This window comes from Lissotriton vulgaris, chromosome 5 (assembly GCF_964263255.1).
Source record: "Lissotriton vulgaris chromosome 5, aLisVul1.2, whole genome shotgun sequence".
NCBI classification, from domain to species: domain Eukaryota; kingdom Metazoa; phylum Chordata; class Amphibia; order Caudata; family Salamandridae; genus Lissotriton; species Lissotriton vulgaris.
The window spans coordinates 113,911,972-113,934,863 of record NC_141693.1 but is presented as its reverse complement, the minus strand read 5'-3'; the positions used below and the strand labels follow the sequence as shown (position 1 = coordinate 113,934,863).

At 43.2% G+C, this 22,892-nt stretch overlaps 1 protein-coding gene across 1 annotated transcript in view; it reads left to right on the top strand.

Moving 5' to 3' along the window:
* SNAPC4 (small nuclear RNA activating complex polypeptide 4) overlaps positions 1 to 22,892 on the top strand; it is a 306,571-nt gene that overhangs the window by 153,769 nt on the left and 129,910 nt on the right. The window contains exons 14-16 of the mRNA XM_086921023.1: positions 1,215 to 1,309; positions 4,189 to 4,274; positions 16,599 to 17,084. Coding sequence (XP_086777149.1) covers positions 1,215 to 1,309; positions 4,189 to 4,274; positions 16,599 to 17,084 — 667 coding nt within the window. The remainder of the gene's footprint in view (positions 1 to 1,214; positions 1,310 to 4,188; positions 4,275 to 16,598; positions 17,085 to 22,892) is intronic.

Below are 22,892 nucleotides of genomic sequence, written 5' to 3'. Positions count from 1 at the left end.
ACACGGTCAAGGGCACCCCTGATGTCCTAGCATCTTGGTTGCTTGGCCCGTCCCAGTCTGCGTCTCCGATGTCCTGCCGCTTCTTCGGAGATAATATAGCTGTCTTGTCCAGAGTGGAGACTTCCAGTCCATGGAGGCAAATAGATTTTGAGTGCTTGCTTTTACCCTCCTAGGACTCTGTTGAAAGAAACAAAGTCCTCCACCAAATCACTGCATTGAAGCTTGTGTCTGCTGTTGACCCTTCCCAAAGTATATTTGGTCAAATTACACATTCATGTTCTCTTCTAGTGAGCATCCATTTGGACACCTCCAAAGGCACAAGTGCAAGTCAAGGCATATTTGGCTCCAAATAGTATTCCATGTTCAATTGGGACAAAATGCTGTTGAGAAACAATCACTCATCTGTTCACTCAAGTCCTCTCAAAGGCGGGAATGTCCCTTCCTTTTTTATTTGCTTGCACACTTCCCAGGGCGAGGGATCCTCATGTTTGCTTCTCTGCCTTTGTATTCTACAGACCAGCTGTTTTTCACTTTCCAAATAACAGTTGCTCAGCTGTGTATGTATTTAGCAATGCTAGATGGATTACATCCTGCGTCTCTGACATTTACTCCCTGCATACAACAGACCCTCATAAGGAATAGAAGCACACTACAGCCAAACAAAGATGGCGTCGCTGCAAGCATGCCAATGAAGTATCAAGGGCGACTCCACAACAATTTTTCAAGCTTTACGCTCTTGAGGTGTCTTTCAACTGCAATACAAAATTTGATTAGGAACCTCCGTAAAACCTATTGTTTGGGTCTGCGTTGTGCTTTGGTGCCTTTCTGTCCCTCTCTCTATATTTATGCTGTGAAATATTTGTTAATTATAATATATGAGTAGGATAAGGTTCCTTCATGGTGACATTTTTTTTCTTAGTTCCTAGTCTCTCTATTATCGTCATCCTACTGTCAATCCCACAGCCGTCAGCCAAAAAAAAAAAAATGAGTTTCTCCTATTTTAACAAGAACTGACAAGGGTTCAAGCCTGCATGGTGGAATGGTTTAACCTGCTTGTATACAACATGGAAGCTTTAAACAGTTCTAGAAACAGCTTCCAGTCCTGCCATCAGGTTCTGTGATATTCGGGTATTAGTGGGAACATGTTTATAAACTTGGAAAACAGCCAGACTAACAGTAACATTGTCCCTTCTTTATATCTTTGCTTCTTGTAGGTACAGGAAAGCTTTAGATAAAAGAGTCAAGAAAGGAAGATGGAGCCAGGCTGAAAAAGCAAAGTTTTTGGAGTTGCTTGACAAATATGGAGTTGGTAAGAGTTTTGCTTAGTGAACACTGTTTCTCACTTTTCAGGAAGGCCTTAATCGTTTCCCTTTTCTGAAGAATAAACACCTGCATTAGCCTACTTCTTACTATAACCTGTGATTTAATTGAGCTTTCAAATGTTGAAAATGTGGCGTAGGTAATTGACTGACCAATGGCTTCTGGAGTATTTAACACATTCTTTTTATAAAACAAATCTTCCAAGGCAAACAGACATCTTCAAGAGTAGTTAGTAGCCGTCAAGATACCTTGTGTTGAATTTTGCCTACTTAATTTAAATTAAATATTTACAGACACAAGAGTGGAAGATACCTCATTCATAACATAAATCAATTGGAAATTGAGCAGAATCCAGAAATTGTCTATGACCACAGTCAAGTAATTTCTTTACTCTACAGCACATCTCCTTTCCAGCAAGAAGATTCAACCGTATAAGACCTGTACTTCGAGAGCTGCTTCGGCTTCCAATCGAAGTTATAAAGTTGGTTGCCTGGTGTACAAAGTGTTCTCAATGCATCCTCCTGGCCTCACCAATAAACTCACATTCTCTGGGGGTCAAAAAGTTCTAAGAAGCAAGAGCAACCTAGTCCTGGAAACACCTGGGCACAAAACATCACAAGACTTCAAGCAGTCCTTCCCTGGAGATGCCTTCACATTACTGACTCTCCCAACAACAATCCTAATCGTTCCCACACATTTGACTTCCAGGAAACATCTAACAACAACTGTTATTTTATTCATTTTCATTTATAAAGTTTTATATAGCGCAAACTTGATCCCGAAGGATATCAGAGCACTTTACAATTTGAGGCAATTAAATAACTTCCCACCCTATTCCCCTATAAACCCACATCCCACTATGGAATTAAAAATGCAAAATTAGAAAAAAAAGTAATAACTACTAAAATGTTTACACAGATAATAATAAAAACAAATCTTATACCAAAAATACATGCATCAAACACACAAAATAAATACAAACATAATTACATTAATACAAAATCGATATTCTCCATCTGTGTCTGAAATACCTACTGATCTAGTTCTCTTAGATGAACACTTAATACCCAAAAGGAATACGGTTATCCAACCCCGTTCCCTTTTCTTTTCGGTTGTGCATTTATTTATTTATTTATTTATTTATTCATGATATTTGTAGAGCGCTTGCAAATACCCCATTGTATGTTCTCTGTAAAGTACCTCAGTGCCTTCCGTTGTGAAATCGCTGTATAAAACCAATAGGCAAGTATCAGCGTATAGTGTTTCCTAAATAAACAGCAAGAACAGGCATTTTTTTTAACAAGTTGCCTCTCCAACATAGTCCTATAAGATGGAGCGGGTCTCTACCATTAGCATGGGAGCTGTTGACTCCTACTCGGAAATACATGGGTGCACATATTTCTTTTTGGTCATATTGGTCAATCTTTTAGTTGTAGAGTGAAGGCTGTATGTAGTAGTAATCCAGAGTTTTATACATATTAATGTATACAAAGGTGTCCTTGTACAAACATAGCATTTATAATTGACGTTTTACCTGGTCTAGCAGAAAGTGTAATGTATTCATATCAATGTAATGTGTTCATATCAGAGGTGTGACTAGTTTGTTTTCCTGTGAATGAGTAGTTAGTGATTCGATCTGAATAAATCATATGAACTGTATTTTTTCAGACAGTTGCTGTGTTTTCCAAATTCTAGACGGATGTAATAAGAATGTGCTGTACATACACCATAACCATATATGTTTTTGACTGGACCCGAGACCAGGCTGACCTGTTCCGAATCATTGTAGTATCTTTTTCTGACCACCAGGATGACCAAGCCCTTTCTGGACTAGCTAACTCTTCCAAAGCCCCATTTAATATTAAAACATGCATAAGAGCTCAATTGACATTTTGAAAAAAATATGATAAAAAGTTGTTATCGCATCTTTGTCAGAGATACTTTTGGGACCCTGGACTGCACAACTGAGTGATAAAAAAACGCATGTTAAAGAAAACGTTAATGCTAGAATATTTTGGCCATATTCCTGAGAATGGCTACTTGCTTTATGTCCTACATATAAGTAAGTAAGTTGTCTGCTACATCAAGGATGCTCCACTTTGCAGATTAGGAATATGTGGCAAGGCATTTATTTTATTTATTTAAGAAGTTTTGTATAGTGCTGGCCTGCCCCGAGGGTATCGGAGCGCTTACAACTGGTAAATTGCAGAGAATCACAACAAAACAACAATTAGCAGTGCAGGTCAGTGATGGGGAGATCTGTTTTGAAGTTTTGGGGACAGGGGTCGAAGCAGTGCGCTGCGTCTGCTTTCTCGCTCCGACTGCTCCTATCGATTCCCTAGGGAGCGGTCTAGGAACTTGGGTGTGAGTTGGCTTTTGAATTTTACAAAAGAGGGAATAGTTCTGATGTGGGGGGAAATAGAGTTCCAGATTTTGGGTGCGCTCCCTGCGAAGGATTGTGTCGCAGTTTTTTGTTTTCGACTTTTCAGCGGGATGGGTAGGAGGGAGTTGGAGCTTCTGAAGTTCCTGGCCTGACCAGCTTTTTTGAGTTTGGCAGCCAAATATTCGGGTTTGCCGGTGTGCAGGGCTTTGTGCATGAACTACCAACGTGAAAAACAGTTCCAGGCAGCGCAGAATAATTACAAATGTGGTCATACTCTGTAAAGTAGTGACTATTGGTTGAAGAGATATGGATGCTAGGCTTTCAGGGTGTGGCCGCGTTGTCTGCTTTTTGGTTTAATGTGTCTACCTTTATATATATATATATACTCAAGTGTTTCTGTATATCTATTCTTTCTGATATTGTGGTATTTGTTACTTGGGTTTCTGCTTCATCACAAGGTTGTCTGTGACCCATTCATCTTCTAGGTCATTGGGCTAAAATCGCTTCTGAATTACCCAACCGGACAGACTCCCAGTGTCTGAACAAGTGGAAGATAATCGCGGGTTACAAGGTGAGTTGTCCTTTGGTATCGTCTTGAGGCATCAGAACAAAAACATACCAGTGTGGTAGCCGTGCATACAGGAATGCCACAGTGTTGACTGAATATTTACATTTTTAACGCTTGACTTGAAACAGGGGACCGGAATCAGACATTCCCTATTTACTTTATTTGAATTGTATTTATTTATTTGTGTTTTAAATACCGCTAGCTAGACCTGAAGGTATCAGAACACTTTACATGTTATGAGTATATGTCTCCTTGAATTAGGATCGAAAAAACCATAGTGTAGAAACCATACATCATTTAAGTATTAGCAAAAAAAAGTAATGGCGGCTTGCCTTGATTTTAAGATATAGCTACAGACGGCCATCGCTATTTGACTGATTTTCTGGTATCAGTTCCTATAAATGTACATCAAGTGGGCTTCGGCTCCTCCTTATAGGAGTATTCTTCTCTCAACAGATTCTTTTGCTACTGTTTCTGTTGCAGCTGTTTCTGCTTCAGCTGTTTCTGTTGAAGCTGTTTCTGTTGCAGCTGTTTCTGTTGCAGCTGTTTCTGTTGCAGCTGTTTTTATTGCAGCTGTTTTTGTTGCAGCTGTTTTTATTGCAGCTGTTTCTGTTGTAGATATTTCTGTTGCAGCTGTTTCTGCTGCAGCTGTTTCTCTTGCAGTTGTTTGTGTTGCAGCTGTTTCTCTTGCAGCAGTTTCTTTTGCAGCTGTTTTTGCTTCAGCTGTTTCTCTTGCAGAAGTTTCTCTTGCATCGGTTCCTGTTGCAGCTGTTTTTATTGCAGCTGTTTCAATTCCATGTGCTCTATCTGTGTATTTACATCGGTCTTTAGCATGGCAGTAAAGAGGGCAATAGTAGTAGGGTTTTGGCATCATTGAGCATGTCTCCAGTTGGAGTCCACCAAGGGAGTGTCTCTTGAACATTCATTCATGCCAGACAGAGAGTGAGTGCAGAAATATATTTCACCAAAGAGAATCCCTGCAAGGCAACAGATTAGAGGTTTAAGAATAAGGACAACTGTAGCCTCATTCCATGAAGAGGGAATTTTACCTCCTTCCTCAAAAATATATGTAAAGAGTTTCTGAAGAACAATTGCAGGTGCCAGAGCTTTATAAATCTCGACGGCCAAGCCGTCCAATCCTGGAGCCTTACTTCCTTTTAGCAGAGTCTATTGCCATGGCTATTTCAGTCAAGCTAATTTCTCTATTTAAATTCTGAGATGCCTGATCATCTATTCGCTGGCTGGATCAGATGTGAACGATTTTGTCCAATGATTATGCCTTTTTGCAGATTGGGATACCCTAAGATCAGTTCAAGTGCTTGGAAAGATGGAAGAACTGAATTGAATCTATATTCTCTGGTACCGTATGATACGCATTTGGTATCTGCAGAAAGAGCATCCATTAAGATCTTCAGAGTTTAAGAAGGGGCCCCTCTGCTGTTGTGTAGGGGGTGGCAGGAACCAGTTACTCTGACAATATCTTTTTTGGCGTATGAGGACTTAAAAAAAAAAAGACAACAGATTAGAATTATATGAAAATATTCCGGTTCTCTTCATCGCCTGAGTTTTTTTCTGAACATGCACTGGTGGTCAGTGTCCCTTGTGTAATCATGTGGTCACTAACCTCCAGACATTTCATGGTGGGTTCCTTGTATGAGCCCACCTCTAGAGTGATTTCATTATGTTGATGGATGCTATGAGTGAATGCGCATGAACAGGCGACAGACACTGATCACAGTAAACACCTAGGCTTGTCCCTTTCCCAAAGAAATACACCAGTCACTTGTGTACCTTTTAAGACCCTGCAAAGGGCCAGGCATGATAGTTGAATAGAAGTGTATATAAAATCATCTGTAATCATTTCATCGATATTGATAGGTTTTATATAGCGTGCAAATTCCGAAAGGCATCTTGGCGCTAGAGTCAGCCAGAAAATATACGACTGAAGGAGTAACTTCTACACAAGATATCAACAAGGAAGAGAAAACAGACAGGTCTTAAGATGTTTCCTGAAACTAAACAGGTTGACTTGACCTTTCAGTCTTTGTCTACTTTAATTATCAGCCAAGGATCGTTAAGGTAGCTCTAGAACATATACTGATTTCTTCTTATATGTACTGTGTACAGTATGTATCGATAAGAGGAAAAAATACCGGCTTTAGGTGATTTCCATTATTTTCCCCAGCCAGCACATTAAAATGGTGGTGGCCAGGTGGGCAACCCTATGAACACGCTGCGATTACGGTCTCAAGATGTATGAACCCGATACTGAGTGACATCATTGCCATTGTTTCGAGCGAGGTGTGAATGAGCATGAACAGTAGACAGACTGATCACAGAAGGATAACTTATGGAGGAGGAGCCACACAAAACATAATCACATTATCTGGAAATGTGCAGGGTGGGCTCATGTCCTGAGGTCTTCTTTGAGTAGGCCCTTTTGATTAGTGTTTCTCCTCTCTTCATGCATTCTTGATCACCAGTCTCCAGGCATTTCACTGGTATACAAGTTGTATGTGTGCACATTGAACACGTGATGATTACTCTCTCGTGTTATATGAGTTCGCCTCTCTTCATGGTCTTACGGCTTTTCCTGTTCGTATGTTAGTGACAAGTATTTCTCCTGTGAGCAGGAAGTAACAGGGCCTTCTCTTCCATACATGCTCTCCCCTGTGGTATGCCGCTAGTTTGGCCTGGTCATAGTTGCATTGGTTGATGATCTGTTTCTATTGCAGTGTGTTATTGGTGTACTTACTTCAGTCCCTAGTACAGTGATTGAAATTCACCATCTCAGACTATGAAGGGATTAGTGGCCCAGGTTGTTTGATTCTACCTTAAGTGCGCTTTCATTGCAACTGATTCAGGCAAGGAGTGAATGCCCATCTCACAACTCACCTGTATTTTTACTTCTATTCTCCCTTGTGAAAACAAAATACCTCTATAGACTTTATTGGGTCACCCACGACAGACACTGATCACAGTAAACACCTAGATTTGTCCCTTTCCCAAAGAAATACACCAGTCACTTGTTTACCTTTTAAGACCCTGCAAAGGGCCAGGCATGATAGTTAAATAGAAGTGTATATAAAATCATCTGTAATCATTTCATCTATATTGATAGGTTTTATATAGCGTGCGAATGCCAAAAGGCATCTTGGCGCTAGAGTCAGCCAGAAAATATAGCACTGAAGGAGTAACTTATACACAAGATATCAACAAGGAAGAGAAAGCAGCCAGGTCTTAAGATGTTTCCTGAAACTAAACAGGTTGACTTGACCTTTCAGTCTTTGTCTACTTTAATTATCAGCCAAGGATCGTTAAGGCAGCTCTAGAACATATAGTGATTTCTTCTTATATGTACTGTGTACAGTATGTATCGATAAGAGGAAAAAATACCGGCTTTAGGTGCTTTCCATTATTTTCCCCAGCCAGCACATTAAAATGGTGGTGGCCAGGTGGGCAACCCTATGAACAAGCTGCGATTACGGTCTCAAGATGTATGAACCCGATACTGAGTGACATCATTGCCATTGTTTCGAGCGAGGTGTGAATGAGCATGAACAGTAGACAGACTGATCACAGAAGGATAACTTATGGAGGAGGAGCCACACAAAACATAATCACATTATCTGGAAATGTGCAGGGTGGGCTCATGTCCTGAGGTCTTCTTTGAGTAGGCCCTTTTGATTAGTGTTTCTCCTCTCTTCATGCATTCTTGATCACCAGTCTCCAGGCATTTCACTGGTATACAAGTTGTATGTGTGCACATTGAACACGTGATGATTACTCTCTCGTGTTATATGAGTTCGCCTCTCTTCATGGTCTTACGGCTTTTCCTGTTCGTATGTTAATGACAAGTATTTCTCCTGTGAGCAGGAAGTAACAGGGCCTTCTCTTCCATACATGCTCTCCCCTGTGGTATGCCGCTAGTTTGGCCTGGTCATAGTTGCATTGGTTGATGATCTGTTTCTATTGCAGTGTGTTATTGGTGTACTTACTTCAGTCCCTAGTACAGTGATTGAAATTCACCATCTCAGACTATGAAGGGATTAGTGGCCCAGGTTGTTTGATTCTACCTTCAGTGCGCTTTCATTGCAACTGATTCAGGCAAGGAGTGAATGCCCATCTCACAACTCACCTGTATTTTTACTTCTATTCTCCCTTGTGAAAACAAAATACCTCTATAGACTTTATTGGGTCACCCACTTTTCAAACCTATCTAGCCATGCAAAAAATGTGTCCATTGTACTTCCATCTCAGTGGGATCACTTGTGTTCACCCACAAATTGAGGTCAAGAGTTTGGCAGGTGTGAGAATTGGCATGAACCCTATCAACAAGCTGCGATTACGTGTATTCTCTTGTCTAATTTACGCAAACATTTTCATGTAAGTGGTGTTGTAATTACAAATTATGTAATAGGTAACATTCCAACATGGCGAGCGTCAGCCGCAAAAGGTTCCCCCACCAGCTAGCCCTTTGTTTATGTTCACACTGTTATCTCGATGACCTATAATTTTCTTTTAAACCACCTACTAGGAGGAAGCAACCTACCTGTGACCAAGGCGACTTGATCGCCAAATCGCACTGGGAGTTTGTGCTTTCCTGCATGTACCACAGATTATTTGATTAAAACTTAATGTGCAAGCTACATTGGAGTGCACTTTTTCTTTGTTCTGGAAGCCAGGAAAGAGTGAACTTTGTGTTCAACCGGAGCTCACGTCCTATCCCGCACAGCTACCGCCTATATATATGTATATGCATATGTTTTTGGAATCTTCTTAGGACTTCAGAAGCACTTACCCATTGCCTTACCAATTCACTAATACACTCATCTATTCATCCAACCATCTGTCAGTGTATTCGGACTCATTCATCTATACGTTTCTCAACCATTCATACATGTACTCAATCATCCATTTCTCAATGCATTCAACAACTCATCCATCAGTTTAGCAACGCTTTGATTTTCACACTCTACCACCCAGCAATTCGCACAATCAAACAAACAAAAACCCCAATCAATGAAGAAGCTCTTCATTAAAATAAAGGCAAGATCAGTGTATTGGCTTTGCACATGCTTGTTCCATTATGTAAAACACTGTCTCTTGGTTTGAGGGCTTGCCTCAACTTAGCTGATTTCCTTCCAGCACTAAAATAGTTTTCTATCTCTCTCAGCCCAGCACATCTAGTTTATTTCCCCAACAATCTCCTTTCTTCCGGCCTATATCCCAGAAGAACATCTAGAATTTCTCATTAGTTTTCTGTTTGATCCAAAGGACCATTGTCTGATATTTGTCCAGGAGAGGTGTTCATATTGGCAGTCCTCACCTTGCTTCCTTGTCATGATAGCAGGGCTTCTCCTCCTGTTTATCTCTGCATTTTATGACCTGAGTGAAGTGTTGATCTTCCACTGACTGGAGGCGTGGGGCACTAGGGTCTCTTCAGAGGTCCAGGTGATTTCATGGCAGTGACATCAGTGCGGCCAGTGCTTGAAATGGAAAAATAGAAGTGCAGGTACTCTGTACCAGAGTTACTGCTTGTTTATGATAAGTGCAGGTATTCTCCAGTTAAAAGTATTACCTCTCTCTTGAGAAGTGCCGGTACTCTCCCCCTCTAAATAAAAGTGCTGTACTCCGTACTGGACAGTACCGGCCCATTTAAAGCACTGAGTGCAGAGCTTCTGCCCCTGTTGAATCCCCCTTATCAAATCAGCCTGGCAGCGGATGCTGTGGGGGCATTCTGTTGATGGGAGATAGCCTTGTGGGCCACTCAAACTCATTCCACCCCAAGGAGACCATATATGATAACTTAAACATCCTCCTGGTTCCTCCCTCCTCACACGCAGTGTAGCATTTTGGTGACAATCCAACTCACCCCTTTATGCAGTTCTGGTGTGGCATCAGGAACGAATGTTGCTTCGGTCTTGTGACACTCAATTTACTGTGTGAACCTACCCTGTCCTTTGCTGGTGCGAGCAACATTACTAGACTGTGGTGCAGCAGATGTTGATGTCACCATCTTGAGAACACACATCGCTTTCTTTTTACGCTTGCATCATGTTTCCGTACAGTAGGAGCAATGCATGAAAGGGACTATTCTCCATGATATAATGATGCCTCTCTGATTAGATCATGGGTCATTTGGTCTTAATGGAATTCTAAATGTCATCAAAAATATTTTGTTGTCAGCTATGCAGGAGCACTGCCTGCACACATGCTGCTAAATTTCCAGAAGGATAGTAGGCAGTTGGGAAATAGTCCACTCTTGTCAATTTCAATAGAATTCATGTAACTGAAGCCTTCTTAACAGGCTTTGACCACGGCAGAGCTCAAAGGCAAGATGTTCAGAGCGAACAAATGGGGAACATGGAAAAAAGAGATGAACTTTCTCATCTAGGGTTTCGGGTTATCCAAGTGAAGAACTTTGCCCTACAATGTTTCCTGATGGGAGTCACATGCATAGTTATATATTTGTTTTAAGAACTTTTATACATTTTCCACATAACATGAGCAGTTATATACAGAATCCTTCAAGACCATATCCCACGACTTGTTTTCAGTTCACGCATAAGAATCCCAAGCACTTAGCACAGTTAAATATACTTCACACTTTTCATGACCTAGCAGCAGAGACGGCAACATATACAAAATATAGGGTCAGGGTTGACACAACACCAGCGTTTACATACTATTATCCCCATCGGACTCACTAGACTGTTCACAGCCTAACCCCGTTAAATTCAACTGTGCCCTGCACAGCTCTCTCCAACTTGCTATGTCCTCTACAGCTTTTCGTCTCTACGGCATGCCTTAATATGCATATGACCACTCTCCTACATCTCTCAGCCAATTCACCAAAGAGGGGGCTTGGTCACCCATCCAGCAAATGGCAACCTTACGTTTAGCTAATACCAGCACAAGATGTATCAACCTATTGCCCATTTTTCTCTTCTTGCGCTGTGGTACCAACCCTAGAAGACACTGCTCAGGTGTAGCCTCCAGTGAAAATCCAACCCTTCCACGCAGACGTGCTACTACCTCAAGCCAGTACTGATGAACTTCTGGGCACGTCCACGCCAGATGCATGAACCCCGTATGGGCTCCATGACATCTAGGACATTCATTTGTGGCATCAATACGATGGAGCCTACCGGAGTCATGAACACCTGTCTCAAAAAATTACAGTGCAGCAACTTCAACCGGGCATTGCAGGACACCTTATGTGTTAGCGTGCACGCCCTCACCCACTCTTTCTCCTGCAACGGCTCCTGCAAACCCACATTCTACGCATCCCATGCCCTAAGGGCCAATGATCCAGAATCAACCCTCATAGACTTGTAAAACAAAGACACCAATCTGCGCCCGCCTCCACATGTTAGCAATATATCTAAAGTTTACGTGGTCCGGGGCATATCCGGATACACAGGCCATGTTACCGCCGCCACTTCCGTTAGACCAGCATATCGAAGATATTGCCCTTGACCCAGGCCAAATCCCTCACACGCCTGCTCAAACATAAGGTAGGTGTCATTAATATACAAATCTGCTAACACCATGCAGCCACCCTCTCCATGCCTGGAAAGGCATGTTTTCTACCATTCTGCGTACCGGAACTAACTGCCAGATGGACAATTCCGGATGGAAGGGAGCCCGCGCTAGCACTCGTTTCACAGCTTTCTGCTGCAAACAGGCTGTTTGCTTAACTACATATGGTAGCTCCACATTGGCCCCAGTTCCTTCCATCAAAATCATAGGGAGATCCTCTGGCTGCACTTGGCCGGCAAAGAAACGCTTTTCCCAATGTTCAACCCCATCCAGCCACTGCACAGCATGCTGAAGGTGCGCCGCATAATAATATAGTTCAAACTTGGGAACCCCAAGTTCACCCTCCTCATACCGGTTCTGAAGCACACGCAGCGCAACCCTACAGCGCTTTCCTGCCCAAAGCAGGATTTCCAGGAGAGAATAAAATTGCCTAAATACTTTCGCAGTGATTGGGCACGATGCATTCTGCAAGGCATGTAGGCATCTCAGCAGCATCACCATCTTTGCCACTCCTTTTCTACCCATTAGTGACAATGGCAGCGTGTTCCAGAATTCCACCGAGCGCCTCAGCGACTCAACCACCCTGTTCATATTCAACTGGGTCAACCTAGCATCCCCATGGGCCACCCTAGCATCCCCATGGGCCACCTGTATCCCTAGGTATCTAAAATTGTCCTTCTCCCATCTCAGTCCCAGTCTAGGCAGCTCCCCAGCCTCAATCTCTCTCATCCCCGCTAAGGGCAACACCAGGGATTTACGCCTGTTTATGCGCAGCCCTGAATAAATCGCGAACTGGTCCATCAACCTCAGCAATTGTGTTATCGCCTCACGCGGAGATGTAACATTAAACAATGCATCATCAGCATAAAGCAAGATGAGGTGCGTACTGTGCCCAATTTGTATGCCCCAGTAGGCCAATTCTTGTCTTGTCCCTATTGCCATGGGCTCTATAGCCAGAGCAAACAGCAATGAAGACAGCGGGCACCCCTCCCGGGTGCCCCTTCCCAACGACCACTGTGCCGACCCAGCTTGACCCATTCACACACACACCACAGGATTTGTATAGAGTATTTTTACCCTTTTACAAAAACGTTGCCCCAACCCCAACTTCCCAGGGATTTCCAGCAAATACCCCCAGTCCACTGTGTCAAACGCCTTTTCAAGGTCGATGGACACCAGCGACATCTCCTCAGGGGCACCTTGTGTCTCTTGCATTACATGCGCCAGCTGTCGCACGTTCATTGACGGATTATGGCCAGGATAAAGCCGCACTGATCCTCGTGCACTAAGTGAGCCATATGCGGTCCCAACCGTTTGGCCAGTATTTTACATAAAAATGTTATATCCAAATTAATCATTGTCAGTGGTCCGTATGCCGCCGGGTCCTGTACAACACCACCCAGTTTTGGAATCAGACACATTTCTCCCTCACACATCGTAGGGGGCAATAGTCCACTATCAAAGGACTCATTAAAGGTTTGCAACAAAGGTCGGACCAGCACCTCTGAGTATACTTGATAATACTCAATGGCCAGTCCCTCGCCTCCCGCCCTTGGCCCTAGGTATTTCCGCTAATGCCTCCATCAGTTCTTCCTCAGTGATTTACGCTTTCAGCTCCGTCCTAACTTCTTAAGACACTTGTCTCAATTGTTAAACCCTCCAGAAAAGCAATATATAGGTCCGCACCCACCAGGGGGTCTGACCTGTATATTGCCTGCAAGTGGTGCCATGACACTTCTAGCATAGCGGCTCAAGCATAGACCAGCTCGCCTGTCTGAGTTCTAAGACAGGTAACCAAAGGGGGAGCCTGTTCCTTATGCAATATCCAGGCTAACGATCAACCTGCTTTATCTCCCTCTGCATGTAGCCGCTGGCGATATTTTGTAAGAGTATACTTGTCCAGTCCATTCCAGGTATCTGCAACCTGCACCTGTATTAAACACTCTTGTTCCTGAGCATCATCTTGACCCTGTGACCCTGATTGGGGATTAGTCAACTCTTTCTCCCTATCCTGTAGCTCAGACTGTAGCTGCCTCCGAACGCCATACGTCGGCCCCATTGCCGCTCCCCTGACCACCACCTTCATCGCATCCCATTCATGAGCTCTATTACTTGCAGTGCCCCAATTAAGGGACATATACTTTGTCAATACGTTCAAAATTGCTTCTTTCCCGACCAGGTCTTCCAAAATATCGGCGGGCAGCCGCTATTTGCGGGGACCCTGTCCTCCTGCTGCCCCCCGCACAGTGCAGCACACAGGCGCATGATCGGACGCCAAATGTGTGATCCCTGGCCCCAGGAGTGCTGGGTGCTCTGTCCATAACACCCTGTCTAAGCGACTATGTGTGTTGTGAGTGGGTGTAAAACAGGGAATATTATCTGAGTCGGGTGATGCTCCCTCCAAACATCCCGGAGGCCCAGGTCACCCATTTGTTTCTGCAACTGCTTAGTCACACACGGCTTGGTACCCCTTCTAGGGGGGCATCTATCTAGCTCCGTGTCCACCACACAATTAAAATCTCCTAACCATATCAGGGGAATGTCCAAGTCTACAGTGATCAGGTCCCACAGGGCTGCAAAGAAATTTGGGTCATCAACATTGGGGTCATAGGTATTCAGAATTCTGATATATTTACCATCTAGCTTGCCCCGCAATAACACGTAGCGTCCTTCAACATTTGCTTAGGCGTACTGTAGTGTGAATGGAATCCCAGGTGCCACCCAGATCAACGCCCCAAGTAGAGTATGATGAGTGGAATACCTGTCCCCTCCACTTTTTTGCCACATGCCCCGCCCCATCATCATCCAAATGCGTCTCTTGCAAACACACAATCATTATATTATGCCGCTTCAGGAATGAAAGGACCCTCTGGCGTTTGGTGCAACTGCCTAAACCCCTAACGATCCAGCTAAGAAACTTTATCACCGCTGCCATGGCCATGCATCCGCACTATCAGTCTGACATCGCGCCAGGACTCAGCACTCCTCTGCAATGACATGCTCTTTTTCACAACCCACATAATGTCTCATAGCAAGAACTGACCCAACAAAACCCGCCCCCTCCCCCACCCAAGGGCAATGCTCGACTATCATCACAGACGATTTTTCCCAAGCATAGTTATATTAGTAGTAACCCTGAAAATGATGTTACCTATCTCAACATCTGTGTTGGAGCATCCGCAGTAACATCTGAAAAGGTTTAGAGTTGAATACCTCTATTAAATGCTCCTTACGTTGCAAGTATTAGGGAACTATATCCACTACTGTTACCCCCAATGTTATGTTATTCTTTTCTTGCTCTGCTTCCCACTGCACTTGTGGTCTTAGTTTCGCGACCCATTGGCATCTTCAGGACAGCTACCTTCTAGCGGGCACTACAGACAACTCACCCCAGAAGAACCAACCCCATGAAGGACAATCAGTGCCTTTTATTCATTCGCATGAGGTACACTTTTGTTAAGGGCAGCTAGGAATATCAGAGGATACACCTTAGTCATGTTTTTGTAAGGTTTATTTTTGCTCCTTTCTTTTATTAAAATTTGAATTGTTCATCCTTTCATGATGTCTGTCGCACCACAAATAAGTTCAGGATTGGTGCCCTTCAGATACTGCGGTATTTCATCAAAATAGTGAATTCCATATGATATATAGACCCATCCCACTACATTAAGGCTCTTTCAGACATTCTAAAGACATAACTTTCACTACCAGAAAATCTTCTCTTTTGGGCTCTACACAGAAGGTCCCTCATGTGAAGGTCTAAGGACATCACTGCAATTGAAACTATACAACAATTTCTTTAAATTTAGAGTGATCTACCATGACATTCGGGAGTTTTTCAGTCTTTCAGGAACAGCCACCCTCTTACAAATGACAACATTGAAACTGTGATGGTGATTGGACTCTCTTTACTCAACTATGCCATTTGCTCCAAGAACTGTGTTCACTTTTTCATCCATTCAACGTTGTTCCCCTATTTTAACCTTGTTAAACATATGTTCAATGATAATTCGCGCCCTGTCATTAAATTGTCATATGTTATCTTTTTTCATAATTAGCTTTTTGAGGTGACCTGTATTTTTTTCTAAAAGAGATTGAAAAAGAAATCCACTGGTAAAAATTAAAATGTCAATTTCTTTCACAACAGAGTTGATTTCTGTCGATATAGTTGAGACAGTTTCTCTATAAACACATGTTGGCAAAACTAATAGGTATCACCTTTGCAAGAGCAACCGTGACGGAGAAGAAAAAAAGCCTAACCTGCAGCAATCCTTCGTCAACCTGGGTTTCCTGAATACATTCATTTGGGCATATAAGCATGTAGCATTTATGGCATTAAACTGTTTGCTATTTTGGGCAGGGTACATCTATTTTTAAAATAATTCTAATTTTGAGATAACTTTACAGGCCATACCCATGACTCTTCCTTTTATCAGGGTACCGTGCGGTCTGCCAGCGAACTCCGTGATGTAGAAATTATGTTTTCTTGTCTATAAAGAAGCTTTTTTTTAAAACTGCTGGTTTGTAGCTCCAAAATCGTATTTTAGGCCTTGAGAGTAAGACGTATGCATACAAGGCACTATCTAAGCAAGCAGTACATGTTCTTTAAAGTGCCACTTTTTTAAATGTCTGTATCATGTTTGCATTATCAGTGCATGGGGAACTTGCCTAAGAAGGAATTGAATATCAATAAAAAAAGACATATGAACACTGAGTCATGGTAAACAATCATGGCTGGTAGATGGTGTTTTCTAATGTGTGATTAATGTGTTTTTATTTTAGAAAAACAAGAAAAGGCTGAAGAAGAAGAAGGATGATGAGAATGAAAATAGCAACCTCCCGGATAGTTCGGAAGAGGAGGAGGAAATGAGCAGTGAGAGCAGCAGTGATGAGACAGAAGAGATGGAGATTGAGTTCATGGACAGCTCTGAAGAAGAAACAGAGCCCGTCAAGGTTATCAGACGCCCTACATATCCTGTTCCAGCAGTAGACCTTTGGGTACCAACTCAAGATCACACTCTGGAGCGCAGACACAAAATCATTACTGCACTCAGTATATCGAGAAGTGCACAGGCTTCCAAAAATTCAAAAGAACCTTCTGCTAAAGATGCCACGCCAACTAGTCGCAAGAAAGTAGGCCATTCTTTTGATGAAGGTAACGAACCAGTGGCAGGCTCGCCATGGTGTTACAGTACTATAATCAAAGGATTTGGAAGCTCATACGTGTCAGATTTTACTACGGATGATCCAACACAGATGTTGAAAGAGGTAACATAATTTCACTAAACTCATGTCACTTGACCACTGAAATATCAAAAACGATGCTCCAAATTTAGTATGAATATATATAGGCTATGATATCAACGGTTTCAAGTTAGAGTTTATTGTATTGGCCAGATCATGATCTTTGCATACAAATATTTATATAAACAAAATGGAAGCCACATAAATTAAACTAACAGATGTGAGGGTATTATGTTCATGATACAATCAATGAAAACAAATAATTTCAGAAAGAGAAATTAAATCATCCCCTCTGATTGTCGATATAAGCCTTACTGTTGTTCAGTTTGACACATTTGTAATTCCTTACTGTTGTTCAGTTTGAATTATTTGTCATTCCTAAGTAGATATTATAAATGGTTATGCTCTCCTGGTTTCAAAATGGGGGACAAACTATTTGATTAATTACACTGAAGTGACTTTGGTAGTGACTATATGGGGCAATATGTCTCCAATGTTCCAGGACATCTAACTTGGATTTCTCAAAAAGGACTCCTTTGCTAAGATTGACACTTTAGTCTCTATTAGGCCAAATCCCACAAGCTCTACTTTAAAATGTAGATGGGATCAGTACACTGAACCATAGATTAGAGGAGTTGAGTGTAGGTAACCCAGGGCCTTACATGGACTTCAAACTTTCTTGCTGGGGCGTTTAAAGTTTTCTTATTGATCTGTTTCAATCCTTTCTCCAGCTTTATTCGTCATCCTGTGTATAAGATCAACAAGTGTAGGGTGCATAGAGATTCCAGGGGATATTTGCTATTGCTTGGAGTCCTTGTTTCTCCTCCTTTAATCAAGTTTGGTGAATTCCTAATGCGGGGCCTCCTTTGATACCCAAGGTCCTATCTTTTTTTTGCTCTTTCATCCATTCATCTTCTACATTGTTCGCCTGTGGACTGCAGTAATCCAGGTTTAAGCCATGGACATTGTGTCAACAGCTCTTTACAGCAAATAACAATGTATGGGTGTCTACAGAGATTTGAGGCGCTCATGTAAAATTTACACAATATTTCTAAAGTGAACCATTAACATATGTCAAAATCTCTATCTCCTGCCGTGCATCTGGAAAAAGAGAGTGTACACCCAATCTCTCCAAAATTACTCAATCAAAGATTGAACACAAATTCTAACAATTTTCTGAAGCACAAGCCAAATAATATGAAAATTGATGGTGCAACAAAAAATGAATCTCCACGTTGCTGTGCTTGTCCTGTTCCTTTATTTTAATCCACTTGATCACAATCTTCCACTCCCGTATGCCAGCGCATTTCGTCGTATAAGGGTGTAATCCCACGACTTTGTCAGGGCTTATGTATCCTTTGTGCGTCACAATACTTTTTGTCACGCTTGCCAGATCGCGTTTACCTGCAAAGATGGCCGCCTTGCAGCGCGCATGTGCGAGGGGGTCAGGCAAGAGTCAAAAGCCTGACTTCCCCCCTAGAGCGGTGCTTCGCGCTCTAGTGTTTTTGGCCTTTGCGTCGCGTCACTTCCGCCAAGCCGTCTTCGTTCACTGCTTCCCGTACTCAGACCGTCTCTCGTCTTTGGATTTTCCTTCGTTGGTGCGGGACCTAGTTACCTCCCTTGTTTGAGCCCCCTTCTGAGATCCTTGTCCCTAAGAGGTTTTGCTGCTCTTTTGCAGGGCCTTGGCAAACCCACTCTTCGCCTCCGTCCTTGTTGTTTGGGTGGACTCGAGGGTTCCTCTCCATTTTCCTAGCGCCGGCTATCCTCTCCACTGCTCCCTGGGGGTCGCCAGCCTGTTGCACCCGCTTCCTCCCGCCGACCGGACTTCTTGTTCCGTTGGTCGGCCGGACTTGGGTAGGGCATGTGCTTGGTTGCTCCAGGGGCATTGTGGTAGTTGTGGTCCACCTAGAGTCCTTCCTCTCCCTAAGTATTTATCCTCCCTTGTTCTTTTGGAATTCCTTATGTTATCGGATACTGGCATTCGTCACAGTCTTGAAGCTTGAAGACATGGTAAAGCGCTTTGCGCAACTTTACAATTATATCTAAATTGAACCATCTGTGTGCTTATGCTTGAATTGCTATGTTTCAGAAACTACAGACTTGAGAACCCATTATTAGGACTTTCTTACCTCCTCTGCTCAAGCAGTTCACGATAGGGTAAGAACCAACACCGTAGCTCTAGTTTTAAAATAGCATTGAGTAGGCACACCCTGTAGATACATATGTTTTCATTCATATAGGCTTGCTAGAGTCGTTATTGTGGTGATTCGGTCCTATGAAACTCCTGGGACAAAGTTAGTCGCATGAATTGTATGAAACTTCAAGACACCCCTTAGGTAAACACATATAGGAATACAATATATTGTTATATGATTTCTCTTGTTGCATGTTGACCTTAATTCTTTCTTTTAGCACCTATTTCCGACCTGTTGGATTGTCCTTTCCATGGAATCTTTTTCCCCCTTCCTTTCCTTGTTTTGTTCCCTCCTTTCCCTCCATATCACCGTTGTGCTCCAGAGTTTGATAGACACAAGAGGTGTAGGGGGGACGGGTTGGGCTTGTCTTCGGTTCCTGGCACTCCTGCGGAAATAGCACTTGGATCCTTACACTTTTGCTCACAACTACATATAATTTGTTGCCTTCTTTAGGGTATAATTTCCCTTTCCAAATTGCGCTTTCTCGTTATCTCCTCTTGTAGCCAACTGTAGCCGCCGGTGATATGAAAATTATAATCAACTTCGACTGATTAATTGGATACCATTCTATTAGTCATGTTCCACAGGTTCAAATATATTTATGGCAACCTGGGACTTTACAGCAGCTGACTCAGATGTCCTCTATAACTTTTGCTTGGTGAACTGGCATCTGGTGCATGCCTCCAGAACAAAAGTACATTGATCTTTCAGAAGACATAGGAGTTGATCATTTTGTAAGAGGAGCTATGAAGTGTGTTAAGGTGTCTTAATTGTTGGATGTGATACTGAGTACCCTTACCGCCTGTGAGGTATTGAGGTCTCTTCGCTGAGGCCACACTCACCAGATATACACAAGTGGTGTATAAATCTCTAGTGTCACCAGGCTGTTTTTTCACACCGTAACCCTTTCCTCCCATCAGAACAAGACAACTTGTTTCAAATGGGTGAAGTAATCAGAGTCCCAGACAAGGCATCAAGGGCCAGAGGGCTCTTCAACGTGAAACCTTCTTGTTCCTTAGACTCTGACAAACCGTCTAGCGGATCTGGCTCATTTCCTCGTCTTGGTGCAGAAGCCTCATGCTGCAGACCCACATTGGGAAAGAGCCAGCCTCTATTTCTGGGTGCGGTGCTTCAGGCTCTTTGCATCAAGAGGCAGATTAAATCTCCCTACCTGGGCATAGATCAGGAGACTCTGTAGTCAGGCCAAGGTTCTCCTTTAGGAGGGTTTCTGCTGCAGTTCTAGTATAAAAGGCAGAAGAGGCTGTTTCCATCCATGTTTCGACACATAATCAGAACCAATAAACACAAGGGTTATTAGAAGTGGGAGGCAGCATTGACATCCGCCAAGTTAGTTTGTAAAGACAACCAATATATTTTAGAGGGATGCTGCTGTAATATCAAAATGAGCAGGTGACTTCACCATCTTCTTTGCTGGCCCAGATCTTGGAGGACCAGGAGTTGGCATTGGTCTCCCAGCAGACCTGCTGAGTTCTCAAGAACCACTTTTTTTTTTAATGTGCTATAGCGCAAACTCGACCTGAAGATATCAGGTATCAGAGCACTTTACATGAGCACTAGTTTCGTTACAGATGGGCACACTCATTTTTGTTAGGCACGGGGAGATTACGTGATTTGCCCAGAATCACAGGATGTTGAGCATCCCTGCCGGGACTTGAACCAAGTTCCCCAGCTTCGAGGTCGACTGCTCTAACCTAAAGGCCACATCCTCTTCCCATCTAAGAGGACCAGGGGTTGGCATTGGTCTCCCAGCAGACCTGCAGAGTTCTTAAGAACCACTTCCAGTAAAGAAAGTCTGTCTCCTCTCAACTCTGCTTTGAACTCTGTTCTCTGTTCCTCGTGATTCTTCCCTGAAGAGTGCTGTTCTCCCACTAGACCAAGGAGGCCAAACATCTGGAGATGTATGGCCACTGGACAGAAAATATAGCAACTGGCTCCTTTTTCCAAGATCAGAACTAGCGTGGGGGCCCATATGTGCATTGAGGAGTTTATGCTATGTGTGACTCCTCTATGGTTGGTCAGTAATGGATCTAAAAGTTTTGAATTAAAGGCTAGAGAAGCAGGATCCAGTCCCGCTTTTAGGTGGGAATTTCCCCCAAGTTGATGATGCGAGAGTTCTTACATCCGAGTAGGAGAGACAGCATAGCGGTACCTTTATACTTTTCTTTTCTTTCCTAGTGCACTCTGCTCTGAACAGGCTAGGGCCCTACACAACCTATTTTCCTTCTGTTGTATCCATTCTTATGCAAGCCAAATGGCTTCCAATGCATTATGCGTTGATCAATACTGCTGATATAGACGGCTGCTCCAATGACTAATAAAAGTAAGGTGTGGAATGCATTATATAGCAGCAAACGTTTATCAACAGAGGTAAGGCGCAAAAGGCAACTACTCCATTGAGTAATAAAAATAAGGAACAAAGTGCAATATGTGAAATAGATCTGCAGAAATTGGCGCAAAGGCCTGGTGTCCCCACTGAGAGCTAGCACCTGATGTACATTTTGCACTTTTCGAAAGAAACAGGTGCTTCATTCTCTGCGCCTTTCATAGAGCGCAACAAATCAAAGAGTTTATGAACAGGCTCAGCTGAAACCAAAAGTCAGGTAGGGGACACTGCGCAGAGAGAAGGCAGTGCGCTTAGTCCTTAAACTTGAGCTGGTTGACTAAAAGGGACTGCCTTGATGGGCTGTGAAACAGGCAGGAGTTTGAAAACTAATAAAGGGGTCCACTTTGCATGTTGTTACATCCAAGCTTAAGTAATCAGCAGCTAGTACCACAAATTTGACCAATCAATGTCGTATTTGAAGGCATTAATAAATGCCTCCTGTCATGAGTGTTTGCCTAATTGATTCCATTCAGGTTTTAGGAGTGCTTTCGGCTCTTCTAGCAAGGCTAGCCTGGTGCAAACGATGTGCGGAAATGTTTCATCATACATGCCGCAACCCCTGCACATAGTGGAATCCGAAGATCAGCGCCACCTGGCAAGATGTTTCACAAACGGCCGCTCCCCAAGCCTGAGCACCATAAACGTCTATTTTTTATATTTTGAGTATGTACGAGCCGGATAGGGTTGGAGATGCCACAGCTGATACTAGTTGATCGCGGCCCAAACATGCCTTGCTTCGCCAAGGTATCCATGTCAGCCTGACGTGAGAGAAGGCGCACTTGCCTTTTAATGCTTAACTTGAAGACATTTTGACTCAAGTCGAGCCCAAAGCTCCCCGGCATTCAGGAGGCTGCAAAACTCTTCAAGGTGCAAGGAATACAGTTGCCGGGCACCCCCAGATTAAATTTCCTTCCACAATTGGGCCTTCAGACTTCCTCTCCTAGCAAGCCAGTTTGTGGCTGAGATTTAAAAAGGCCGTGGTCGTGAAGGCCGAATTCCAGTCTGATTTGAACAGCTGATGAGGATCTTGGCCATCGAAGAACGGCCTTATAAATCTTGGTGACCATCTTGTTTAAAATCTTACCATCCTTCCCAGCAGGGTTTCACTGCCATGGACTAAGGAGGGAATGGCTCGTCTCCCACAGCGAGCTTGACAGTTTTGAAAAGGATGACAGGAGGATCAAGGCCTTGGTATCCACAGCCTCCATGTGCCGGGCAAAGGAGCACCTTGCA